Source organism: Sinocyclocheilus rhinocerous, unplaced genomic scaffold (assembly GCF_001515625.1).
Source record: "Sinocyclocheilus rhinocerous isolate Xijiao unplaced genomic scaffold, SAMN03320098_v1.1 scaffold603, whole genome shotgun sequence".
NCBI classification, from domain to species: Eukaryota; Metazoa; Chordata; class Actinopteri; order Cypriniformes; family Cyprinidae; genus Sinocyclocheilus; species Sinocyclocheilus rhinocerous.
Window position 1 is genome coordinate 263,726 of NW_015656630.1, and position 13,893 is coordinate 277,618.

A 13,893-nucleotide genomic window follows, 5' to 3' on the forward strand; every position below is an offset into this window, starting at 1 on the left:
TATATATTATATATATATATTTTTTTTTTCCGGATTTATATATTTTCTTAGTTGGCACCATCCATCCTTATATACTGTAAAAATGTTTTGTCAGGTAATCCAAATAATGTGCTTATGGTAATATCTAAATTAACTGGATTTGGATTGAGCATTGAGTGAAAAATATTATTTAATATGACTGAATTAACATGCCTATAGGTTGATGGTTTATTCAAAAGAATGTAAAAATCTGTTAAATAATTAACAGCAGGTTACTTTACCATATACAGTAAGAGTATTTTAAATACTTTATATATTTTTAAAAGTGTAAAATTACTGTAGATATATATTTTAGATATTTTTATTTGTAAAAATATGAATTACCTTAGAATTTGCAGACAAAAAAATTATATTTAACAAAACAATAATATACTTTTATATTTTTTGTAAACATATTGTTGAAATATTTTCTAAGTAAAAAGTATAATCCCCATTAATTGATTCCCAGAATCCCCTGTATGAACCATCTTTAAGAATTTGTGTTAATATACTAAGTATTAATTATAAAGTTAGTATGTCTTATTTTCGTTTTCAGTTTTTTTTCAGTGTTTTATGCTATCCGTTGCACAGTATGTTGTTTAGTTAATGTTTACTGCATTATTTTAGTGACCTGTATGCTAGTCTGATAATGTTTATGTTATTGTTTAGTTGCTGAATTTTAAGTAGTGTGGCCTTCTTTTGTCTGTTACCAGTATTGCAGTAACAAACAGATTTAAATACCACAAATTAGTTTGTAAATTACTACAAACTATACAGTTATATAGATATACAGTTATAGGAATAATGTGATTTTACAGTTTTCTGGCAACCAGAACTTTTTTTTTTCAATTAATTTAACAAAACATTTTACAGTGTAATTCTACAAATCAATACAAAACATGTATGACAATGAAAGGACTACTAATGAGGTAGATTATGTGTGCCAAAAAGGCCACTCCTCATTTCAGGAGGCTCTAATGTTGCCTGTTTCTACACGGCGGCTTGTTGAAGACCACAGTCACGTCTCTCGGGCTGTCTGTCACCATGCAGCCGCTGAAGCCCTGCTGCTGCAGGAGCCACTGCGAGGAGAACGAGCTGCTGCTGCAATCCAGCCCAGTGTCGAAAAGAGAGCAACCTGGAATCTCCGCACAAGTGGATGTGGATATTTTTCCTTCTTGGATCATATTGCTGACACCTGAGTTTAGATGCTGTTTCCTACGCCCCTGAATTTCCATATTTTGGGCGGTCTTGGGGAACGGGGACAGGGAAACTGTTGAGTAGCCTACCTATGCAGATCTCCACTGCTGAAAACATGAGCACATCTGCAGGGGAAGCCGATTAATCTACTCAACTTCAATTAAAGGCTGCGTTATTGAAAGGCGGGGACCTCTTGCTCACTATTTTCCGATACAATTCCCCCCTCTCTCTTTCTCTCTCTCTGTTTCTCACATGAAGACAATATTTAATTATTTCCTCAGCCGCGGTGTGTTAACAGGTGCTCATTTTTCTGAATCAGCGCATGGCTTAGTAAAGCTTTGGGTCATGGCACAATGGCACGCGTTTCTCTCTCCCACAAACGCGCAACAAAAAGACAACGTTTTCTAGAAGACAGCTTTTTTCCCCGGAGAGAAGAAGAGGAGCTGCTGTCCGGGATCTACTGCACCATGTCAGGGCACAACAGCCGACGCTGAATGAAGCGGCTGTAAAGGCTTCAAACCAAGTGATTTGTCAATAGGAAAAATATGCTTAATCCTTGTGGGGACAACAGCAGACTTCTGAAATGACCATTACGCAGTCCGTCATGGAGTATTGATTTTTCTTCCTCCGTGACAATGCTCTGAGCACTCAGGACTTTAACATATACAACATATGGTCATTTTTAATCTGGGACGCGTCGCCACAACAAAACGCCAAACTGGCTACAGCCGCAGCGATCGCCAGCTCCCTCATTCGGCAGAGGAGGCAGGCGAGGGAGCGGGAGAAAGCCAATGCCAACCGCTGCGCCAGCAGCCCCAATAAGAGCATAGGGAACTGCGAGAAGCCCAGCAGGCTCAACTTGTTCTCACGCGTCAAACTCTTCGGCTCAAAGAAACGCAAGAGAAGGCGGCCAGGTCTGATGTTGTGTGTTCTTTTAAGCAGACTTTACTCAGATAGCCATGTCCATCAATCATCTTCATCATCCCCCATCCTCATCATCGTCACAGTTGACTGTGTTAAGAAATTGTGACTGCACTTTAACTCCTTCCATACGAAAGAGTCTGAACTGTATACTAAGATCAGCTGCGCTGAGTAACAAGGATTTCACAGTTCACTGCTTTTGAGCACTGGCTTCTCTTTGAGCTAGAGCTGATGTTGCAATATCACCATGGCACACAGCTCATCACTTGTTCTACACTAGATATCATGCAGTCTACGCAGTCTGAATCAGAGACTGGGCTAAACAGATCTGTGGCACTCTTTGGGTTATGTTGACTTGAATTAGATGGATTTTCATGGCTAATATTGAGTATTTTGTTAGTATGAGCACTGGCTGGTCTTGAATATATTCAGTGTTTTGTTTACTTTTTATTCTGCAATAAATGTGGATCTTGTTTGTGAATGAATTTCTGGTTGGTACACTCTTGGAAATAAAGGTTCCAAAAGGGTGTGTTCACAGTAATGCCATAGATGAGCCATTTTGGTCTCCCAAAGAACCTTGTGCACAGTTCTTAAAAGATCACATTTTTCTTAGTGTAAAGTACTTTTTAGTAATGTAAAGAACCCTTTTTCCACTTTAAAGAACCTTTTGTGCAATGAAAAGTTTCTATGGATGTTAAAGGATCTTCATGAACAATCAATAAAGAACCTTTATTTTTAAATTGTAGGTTGAGGCAGATGTGAACTTGAATTGTGAAAATGTAATTAAAAAAAAATATTATATATTATTTATTTTCAATGCTATATTTAATTTTTTTTTTTAAATATTTCCAAATATTTGCTGGTGTATTTATGCTCAGAGCTTTGAAAACATAATTCACTTAAAAGTAAAAATAGCACAAAACCATATAAAAATGTGAAATATTATTAATAATAGTAAAATAAATAAAAATATTATTTAATATGACTGGAGAAACTTGACTACCTTGCTTCACATCAATTAAAGTTATTCTAAGGGTCAGGTCAGGTAGAAATACCTCTAAGGAAACAACTGCAGGTGGATAAAATGAGAATTACTAGAAAACGGTTTGTGAGCCATTTATTATTTTACAGCATTATCAAATATCAATAGCACAGAATAGGCAAACAATGTGATTTGTTTTCTTGTTACTCTTTTTTTTTTTTTTTTTGCATTTTCTATTGTATACAATGAGGAAATATAGTTTTGCAACTCATAAATTCAGAGCTGTTAACCGGAATCAGGATATTACTGAAATGCATGTTATATAAGCCATAGTTATCTATCACCTCAACACTGAGGCATGCTTGGTAACTGCCTGGGTCCTGTTGGCACCAGCACGCACTATGTTTTCACAATTCACATTTTATGGTTTTCCAACAGTAATTTCTTGGCTTTCACAAGCTGTGCCTTTGTGCTGGATGTTCTCTCCTTCCTCACCCCATATAATCTGCTATTGCACACCCTCCCTTTCCCCCCATCCTCCTAAATTGTGTTGTCTCAATTCCACAGAGCCTCAGCTCAAGGGGATAGTCACCAAGCTCTACAGTCGACAAGGCTTTCATCTACAACTCCAAGCTGATGGGACCATCGATGGTACAAAAGAGGAAGATAATAGCTATGGTCGGTTCACTACACGTAACATGTTTAAACACGACCATGCCAACACGCTTCTTTCCCATGGGTTCAATTCTGTTCTGTACTGTAACTTCACAGCTATTTTCAACCTCATCCCCGTTGGGCTGCGAGTGGTGGCTATACAGGGTGTCCAGACCAAACTCTACCTGGCCATGAATAATGAAGGCTACCTGTACACCTCTGTAAGTATGATAATCTCGTCATACACTCTTAAAAATAAATGCTCCAAAAGGTGGTTTTCACAGCGATGCCATAGAAGAACCATTTTGGTTTTCCCAAAGAACCTTGCAGTGAACAATTCTTAAAAGAACCTTTTTTCTGAAGAATTTTAATAATCTACAAAACCTTTTTCCAATATAAAGAAACTTTTGTACAATGGAAAGATTCCATGGATGTTAAAAGTGCTTCGTGAAAACTTCAATGCCAAAAAAGAACCTTTATTTTTTTTAAAGTGTAGTTTTAAAAGTGCGAGTCCCTCCTACACATTGTGGGCTCTTTTGAGATCAGGGCAGTAGTAAACATCCCACATTTCGTCTCTGCTGCTCTCATCATGGATGCCGGAGGATCCGAGCTGTTAACTTAAAGTTGCAGGTTGGATTCCAGACAGCAGGCGATCGATGAACTGAAGAGTTAATGAGATCCAACTCCTGCCCAAACACCATCTGCCTCTCTTATTTATCGCAGCATTGTATCGTGATCATATTCAAAGAAGAGATAATGGCATATTTAGACATGCTTGTTAGCACCTCGCATTCACACAACGATAATTCACACTTCATATAATTGCTTTGTATTTGAACTATCTATAGAACGCTCCTGGGAGATAGTGCATCATCATACCCAAGGTTTTCCGCCCAATATCTACTCTGCAGTTTTTAAATATGGAGAAATCACAATAACGCTCTAATGGATATTCTGTTTTGCGAGTACCTCCCTCACCTCTTTCCTTTGATTAAATGTGCTGTGGCGAGATGAATAATTTAGTGCTGTGCCAATAAGTGCTTCTGTCAATTCAAAATGGACATTTTGAGGAACATTGCTGGCATTAGAACGCTAAAGATTTGCAGTGGCTTTTGAAAGTCTTGGCCAGATCTGTGCTTTCATAATGCAGAAACAGTTTATACTGTACCTTTGTATTTCAACTGTGTGTGGGTTCGCGTCTGACCGCCTGCCCACAGAAATTGACTCTTTTCACAGACTGTGATGACGTGTTTCCACAGTTATTAACATTGTAAATCTAGCAAAGTTTTTTTATATTTTCATTTAAAAAGGTAATGTACATTTATAACTCTATACTTGGGTTATATTACCTTGGTATGAAATACAAGAAAACTAGTTAATGCTGCTTTGTGGGTGTTTTTAACAACAGCTGAGGAAATGACTGCAAATTTGACATATTTCTCTTTTCTGATATAATAAATCTCTCAATATTCTTTCCTCTTTTGGAAAGTCACAAACGCTATTGTGGATTTTTTTCAAATGGGAACGCAAAAAATTTATTATTTGTACTTTCTTTCTAGTTTACCCAACTACACTGGGGAAAAACAAGTATAGAACAATTTTCACTCAGAAATTGCTAGTAATTTTCACAAATAATTACAAAGAAATGCCAAGTAACACATTAAATTACACGTGAATTTTGTATTAGAACAACTGACATAGTATTAGTTTATAAATCTTATTCCAATAATCATTAATTACACTTGTACACTTGTGTATGACGACTTTCGCTTCTAATAACACAACGGAAATGTGAAAAGGGTCCATACTCAAACTCGCACCCATGGTCTTGCTGGTATACACGTATCTCCTTGTTGATTTTGAGAGGTTGTTTTCCCCAGAATGAATGTATTGATCCGCAGGAAGGAGTCAAAGTGTTTCAGGCCTCAAGAGTTTAATGGTAATCAATCTGCACCACAAACTAGAGCGAAAGCACACGGGACGACGTGCTACCACTACGTTTAGACCACTTATTACGGTTCCAATCAGAGGAATTTACCTTGACAAAATCATGATGAGGTGATGTGTGATATCGATGAGGCTGGTCTGGACCATCTTCAACTCAAATTTGTCTGCTCTCGCTTTGTTTATCTCCCTACGAGCTCACACACACATTATTTTTTCTCTCTCTTATGCAAATACCCCTCCACAAACATGTACGAATATTGCTCTTCCCCTCATTCTCTCTGTCTCTTATGTCTCTGTTGTCTTCTCTGCCCATTTGACTCTCACAGGAGCACTTCACGCCAGAGTGCAAATTCAAAGAGTCAGTATTTGAGAACTATTACGTGACCTACTCGTCAATGATCTATCGGCAGCAGCAGTCGGGCCGAGGCTGGTACCTGGGACTCAACAAAGAGGGTCAAATCATGAAGGGCAATCATGTAAAGAAGACCAAGCCCGCTGCACACTTCATCCCCAAACCTCTTAAAGGTTGGTTCAAGTGTCTTCTGCACCGATTGTCAGGCTGATGGCTTTCTAAAAATATCTATTTTAGACTGAGGAGTTATTGGCTGATCATAGTGCAAGCATTCAAGTAACTTGTTGGCTTTCCTGCATGTCTCTGCATTTGTTTGGTGTTAAGGACAGAAACGTGCTCTTTGAAGGGATGAAAATGCAGATGTGTTGCTAATGCAAAGCTTGTTTTGTACAAACTTGCATAACCGTGGTCATGTTCAAGGGGGCATCTGTGCCATTAAACTGGTTAAACCAGTGCAAGTGCTGTAAACATGTCGACAGCTTAACTAACTTGCTAAGCAGATTTTGGTTGGGGTGCATTATATTAGCACTACATGTTTTATCAGCCATTTTAGAGTTTTGTTGTTGTTGTTTTAATTGATCAGCATTAGTCTGTATTGGAAATGTTACTGTTCATGCTCATTTCCCCTCTTTTCGTTTAAGGGCCAGTTAAAGTTATTCTTAGTATATTATGTAATCTTAAAAGTGGATATTCTTAAATTCTGTATATTATAATGCTGTGATGCCTAAATTCCCTTGCAGCATTCAAAATGATAGATTTTATTTTTTAACGTTTTATTTTTCATTCATTAAGGCAAAATACAATAGAATGTTAATATCAAAATAATTTTCTGCATTAACCAGAGAACCCCTAATGCTCAAAATATCGCTCTCCCATTGAAGAGAAAACAGACCTTAAAAGAAGATGTATCCACCTTATTTTTCAATGCGGAAGTAAGCTGTTTTTGGTGAATGTGCGAGACTTCAATTTCATTAGCCGTGGTAGGGAAATAACGAGGAGGATAACAAAGTGCGCTAAACGGTAAAATTGTTTGTGCTACAACATAGTGTGTTTATAAATAAGACAATACATTAAAATAATATAGTAAGAAACACAAGTTTGCAATATCAAGCAGCAAAACGAGCTGTTTTATACAACTAAAAATAGCTGGAAGTGGATGACACCGGAAGCCAGACACATTAAATTTACAAATGGCCGTACCCACTCTTACGGGCAAAATAAGGTGGATAGGCACTTGTAGAAATATGCAGTTTTTTCCCTCCTTGAATTAAATGGGTGCCTTTCTTTTTTGGAACTAGCTGAATCAGTGGGGAAATCAAAAACTGCAGCTGCTTGTGTGCAGTCATAAGTGAAGCTACTGTAAGATGGCTAGACATTAGTCTGCTTTAAATGAGCATGGAAGCTCCATGCAATTAGATTTTAAATGAAGTTATAGTGTGTTCATGCAGCACTAAATTATTTTTATTGCAAGCAGGTGTTTTTGTGCTGCATAGGGTACTTACTTGGAACTGGTTCAAATGATTTTCAGGATGTTCATTTGCAACGCACTGGAAGCTATTAATTTCCATTTGAGCTGAGTAGATTTTTTTTAACATCATTGAGAATCATCTTTATATAATTTGGTCTAAAAAAAATTGATTTGTGATTCAAATAAAAATCCCACTGTTTTTGCCTTTTCATGTCTATTCATGTCTTTTTATTTTTTTAAAAACAAGACTTTTTAAAGTCCTGGTGTCCTCTACAGAGGATGTAGCATAACATATGAATAAAATATCATTTTTCAAAAATTAAATTTTTCCATTTTTTTCTTATGCTCTAAACAATGTAATGACATGAAAAAAAATTCTAAATTCACAAAACGTTTTTTTCCCTGGTAGTGAGGATGATATGAGAATGCTGAGATTTTTTGTGTCTGTTTTGAACCCTGGTTGCGTTGAAATATTTGAACTTTTGGCTAAAAGAAATTTAAAAAATAGTTGGCTAGCCCTTATGCGACGCCTTCTCTAAAACGAGCGGTTATGAATAATTTAGCCAGAAATAATTATTTTATTATCATTAAAGAATTTCTGCGGATTAGCCCTTGAAAACCAACTATATTTTTCGTTCAAAAATATTAAGGGTCATTTGTTTTGTGTGGATATATTCATACATTAATTATTCAATCACTTTACCATGGTGAATAAGTGGAGAATCATATTTTCTCTAGATGAGGTCATAAGAACCGGTGGTCTGTCGAGTTGTGCTACCCTGTCAGATTTTGCTACCTCCCATTAAAACAGTAGGTGGTACAATTCGACAACGAAAAATGCTACCTGTCATTTATGGTCTATTAAAGTCTACACCTACCCCAACCCTAAACCTACACTTACAGTAATGTAAATACAGTACTTATGTGTTGTTCAGGGATGTGGTTAGAAGGGATACAGCTATGGCCAGAAACCAACAATAAATGTGTTTCATTAACATCCACACCTACCCCAACCCTAAACCTATCCCTTACATTAATGCAAATACAGTAATTATCATTGTTCAGCGTGAGAAAAATTACGCAATATTGATGTGCGCATGCGCAGTAAGCCCTGGTAGGACAATCTGACAGGTAGGATAAAATGTATATCTATATCTATATTTAAATCAATTAAATATGTTCGTACCTTTATTAGCATTTAAAGCAACATTTGGCAACAGAATGGCATTTCTGTTTTCCAAATATTTCTTCCTCAGGTACAAGGAAATGCAACCCTTAAGGAACCGTAATCATTAAATTCCTTGTGATTCCCATCCCTAGCGCTGTGTAGACACTAATAGAAGTTATCAATGTACTAATAAGGAGACAAGCTTGCTACGACCTGAACATGAGACTCATGAGACCTGTTACTTGTGTCTCCTTCATATAGTTGCCATGTACAGAGAGCCGTCGCTGCACGACCTGACCGAGTTCTCCCGCTCCGGAAGTGGCACTCCAACCAAGAGCCGCAGTGCCTCGGCCATGCTCAACGGTGGCAAGATTCTGAGCCAAAATGAGTCAACATAACCGCAGGGCACAACTGCAGTCTGCTGCTGTACAGCTGCTGGACTCTACCATCAACTAAACAGCACAAACGCGTTTACAAGAGTGCAGTGAAACCCTTAGCTGGTCGCTAGCTAGTGTTTCCTGAAATCACTGTGATGAGAACACAAGTGCAAACCTACATTGTACAATCTTCTGCAGGTCAACCTCGTGAGACAAACAAACCAAGCCATCTTTCTGATGTAGGGGTCTGTGTCCTTTTGCGGGGCGATCCCCGTTTCCATGTGTAGCATACAGAGCTGTGGTTTTCTCCTGTGGCATTGTCACAGAATCTTCTAGAACACCTACTTTTGTGTTTTGCTCCATTTCTTCTTAGGGATGCCAACTCCATAGTGCTAAGTCAAATACAACATGACAATAGCAGCTTGTGCGACCCATTTATCGGTATATAGAGACAGAAATCCCAACAGTTCTTGGACATATGATACAAGTATTTCAGCTCAGCTTTTTTGAGGCAGCGGTTCATTGTTGTGTGCTTTTTAGGTGTGGCGTTTTGCTCCTCGCTTCTCTTTTTCTGTCTTTTCAGCTTCCCCCCACACATTGTTATTCTGCAAATTAAACAGATTTAGGGTTCGGTCTGTCTGCACACCAAAGATGTCATTAGCCTCTTTGTATGCAGGTAAGTCAATTTGTGTAATTTCAACTCCCTCAGACAGATGGTTGAGAAGAGTGAATGTCATTTAGTCAGAGGAAATGTATTCAGGATAGAAGAAGGCTACTCACTGTGGGTCCCTGCTTTTTGTCTTTTTATGTCTTCCTTTACGTCCCCTCTACTTTGGGAACACAGCATCTTGGAGAAGTGTCAAAGCAAAAAATTGTTTAAATTATTGATTAATGCCAACCCATTACGTAAAAACAGGGCAGGCCTTTCCCCCCCTCTTTTTTGTAAACAAAAATGTAATGAAAACCAAGCAAGAGAAAGCTTCCATTGCTTTTACAGGGCTAAATCAGCATAAGTAAATAATTTGTGTGAAAATTCATTCTTATGGTTCTACTTTATAGTCCTCAGTGGTCAGGCAGCAGCCCCTGTTTATAATTTTGATCAAAATCTTCTTCTGTTGTATGTATATATGTATGAAGCATATTTAATGCATGGGGGACAATGGACGCTGCATGTTATGTGGCTATGTATATTACCTACAATATGGAACCATGTGCTCAAATGGATACTGGAGTAAAATACAAATGTGTGTATATATATATATATATATATATGCATTTTATCCTGCTACCCGCCTGTTTATTATTTGTTGTAAATTTAAGAAGCTGCACTGAATAAAATGTTTTGTATGTTCAGAACACTCATGATGTTTGACTATGCGGTGTTAAGTGACTTTTGCTTTCAATGCTCTTGATAACTCTTCATCAAAACAGTCATTGTATATTGTATGTGACGGCGCTGCTTTAAAATACAAACTTAAAATTTTACAAATACAAATCTTAAAAAAAAAAACTCAAATATTGAATGAAGCATACTGTTATAAAATACAAATGTAAAAACATGAATTAAATATGTAATATTAAATATAAAATACTATTTAATTAATAAATGTAATATAAAATATATACATTTTATGGAATTATAATGTTGTATAATTATGTACAATAAATTATGTACAAAGGATCTTGGCATAGTTGTGTTTATGTATGTAATATTTAAAGACAAAATAGGTCTCTCCTTTATGTCAGATAGACTCCAAAACTCTCACTCTCTTAAAAATAAAGGTGCTTTAAAAGGTTCTTCACAGCGATGCCATAGAAGAACCATTTTTGGTTCCACAAAGAACCATTCAGTCAAAGGTTCTTTAAAGACCCATCTCTTTCTTTCCTTTTTATAATCTGAAGAACTTTTTTTCGTCACAAAGAACCTTTTGTGAAACAGAAAAGTTCTTCAGATGTTAAAGGTTCTTTATGGAACCATTTAGACAATAAGGTTCCTCTATGGCATCGTGAAGCACTTTTATTTTTAAGAGTGTATATAAAATAAAATATCTCAAATAAAATGTATTTTATATGAAAAATATATTATTTATTTTTACATTATATTACATTTACCCATACTTATACCCATTTGACCAATGTATTCCATTACAGACTTAAATAATGTTAAAATAATCAAAGGTGACCTTAGTTTTAAGGATATCTTACAATAAATGCAATTATTACATATACCTTTCTGAAAATTGTATTCTGACTGTCTGTCATCAAGGCTGGCTGACTGTATTATTGCTTGCATTTTTAATAACCTAGTTAATTAACAGTAGTTTGACATATACTGGGCTGAAGTTATTAGTAATACTGACTGACAGATATAATGACAACAGTAGCAAATAACTTTACATAAAAAGGCGTTTTTAATTAAATGATGAATTTGTTGTTCTGTAGCAGTTTGTCAGTGAAACTCTTTAAATATGCAGACTCTGTGACATTCAGAACCTCTTAGGAACGTACTCAATGTTCATTTTGGCACCGCAGTGCATAAACAGTGGTGATTTCATCTGAATTTAAACCATAACTCGTGAATAAACATCAGGTCAGCGAGCACAGTTTGATTTTTAAGTAGATAGTTCTACCTGTTTTTTATTCATGAATTCATATTGATGAACACACCGTGAATGAAGAAACTGATTTTGTTGTGCTTTGCTTGAGTGGTGTAATGAAACCTTGATCATGTCTAATGCATAACCTATGGGAAGGCCATTGGAAAACCATCTGCTGTTGTTTAATGTACTGTATCATCCGGTTCAACTCTGTTTAACTCAAATATGATCAAACCATTAAATAATGTATATAGGGACATTTGAATGTAAAGGCACTGAAGAAAATAAGGCAAGATGGCCCTGCTTGATTGTGTTTTCAAGATGTTTAAAATGCAATCAATCATTTGAGACAGACCAATATTGTAAAGCAGCAGAAGAAAATGAAATTACACAAAATAGCTTCAACTTTAATTATTTTTGGCTGAACCCTGGGTTACCATCGTTCTAAAACCCACATTTAACCCCATGTAAAGGTGCATTTCACACTTGTAATTTAATAGGGAGTTAGCTCTGTTGGATTCGGAGCAGGATTAGAACTACTTTTGCACCAAGTTTTTTTGAACTTGTACAGCGTGAAACGATGTGGTGTTAGAATGTTGCTACTAGATGATTAGAAACAGACACCCAATCGCACGCTTATATTGACATGTATTGGACAGTTATGGAAACACAGTGAGTTTACAGACGTTTCAACGTTTGAGGGGAAAAAATGTCAAATGGTGACTGAAAACACACACACACACACACACAAAACTGGAGTCTTACCTTTAGTGTCCAAAAAGTGCATTCAGAGAAAACTTAATAGCAGTCGACTGTCATGTTGGTTTACATTGGTTTTCATGGACTCTTAATTTGCTTGTCCTTGTTTCCTGTGTTTTTGTTTCCTTTGTTTATACCCAGGGTTAATTGTTAACCCCAGGTAAAGATAACCCAGGATTCCGTTTACCTGGTGAGATTGACCCATTGTTAACTAGTTCAACTGTGAAAGGACTAAAACTGTATCTATAACCTCCTTGGGTGAATCTGGGATGGTTACATCACCACTGCCCAGGCTAAGGCCATCAAATTCTATGTTAATATTTCATAACCTGAAATGAATTTTGAATGAACTGGGCTTTGGTTCCCAATAAACCCAGTGAGACAAGATTATTTGCCCCTGGGAAAAGTGCTGAAGACTTTGCATTCATTAACATTCGCATCATTAAAAGAGCATTACTTGCGGTGGCGAGGAGGTGACATCACTTGGTTGGTAGCCATGTGGTGCCTGAACGAGAAGCAGAAACTAACTGATATGGGACGGATAGATGTGTAGATACTGAAGAAAGGAAATGAGATGGAGGAGTGAAGTTATGATGGACAGCTCAGTGCTGATCTGCTGTTTTAAAATCTGATTCCGAAAGCAGCACTCAGGAAATTGTGCTCTGTGCTGCACCAGTAAATGAAAATAATGAATGGAAGGAGACCAGACAAGGGTGAGTCTGGACTGAATCGCATATACAGTCGGCTATACAACCCCAGCTTTATGCAGTCATGCATGGTCACTCTAACTCTGCCACGGTCAACTTGGACTCTATAGAGGAAAAGCACGGCTCAGTGAGCACTGACTTTTTAAAAGAATTTTATTGGCTGCTGTGCGAGATATCAAGTTCTAATATTACTTCTTACATAACACTGGCAAACCCACAGATACTAGAAAGTATAGTTGCAGGTCTGTGTTTGTATTTACAGTACAGCAGTGTGCTGGAGCAGATTTGAGCGTGAAGTTCCCATCTGTTTTGGTGTGTGTATGCTGCGAGTACTGCCTTGCAGGCTCTAATGTTGATGATGGAGTGCAGAAGAAAGGCGGGGCTGACAGCCTGTACCATCACTGGTTGCCATGGAATCAGGGAGGATGTGATTTCTGTGGTTATGGGGACTCTTTAAAAACCTCTTACATATAGGTTTTTTTTTTTTGGCTGATGAATATGTGTATGTATCTACACTTTAGATTCAGATAGGTCTATTCAGTATTTGGCCAGAGAAACTGCGTATATTTTATTCTATGTGTCATAAAAGTGTTGAGTCAGGCCATCAGAAGAATCTGGAAGCTTAGGGCTTCTGTCTCCTAAATGGAGAGAGCAGGTTAAAAATGCATGTAAGAATCAAACCTTGTGTTGTTTGTGGGTTTGTTTTATGCATGTTTTAAAAGCTTGGCTTACTCTCGGAATCCGTA

At 37.1% G+C, this 13,893-nt stretch overlaps 1 protein-coding gene across 2 annotated transcripts in view; it reads left to right on the forward strand.

Annotated features, from left to right (window-relative positions):
- LOC107720625 (fibroblast growth factor 13-like) overlaps nucleotides 1-13,893 on the forward strand; it is a 33,305-nt gene that overhangs the window by 5,244 nt on the left and 14,168 nt on the right. The window contains exons 3-6 of one of the 2 annotated variants that reach the window (XR_001637630.1): nucleotides 3,686-3,796; nucleotides 3,890-3,993; nucleotides 6,046-6,244; nucleotides 8,969-9,810. Coding sequence is in view for 1 of the 2 variants with exons in the window: in XM_016528367.1 (XP_016383853.1) it covers nucleotides 3,686-3,796; nucleotides 3,890-3,993; nucleotides 6,046-6,244; nucleotides 8,969-9,105 (551 nt within the window). In the remaining variant the exon portion in view is untranslated. Of the gene's footprint in view, nucleotides 1-3,685; nucleotides 3,797-3,889; nucleotides 3,994-6,045; nucleotides 6,245-8,968; nucleotides 10,560-13,893 lie in introns of those variants that run through there. The other variant, XM_016528367.1, reaches the window with a different exon arrangement.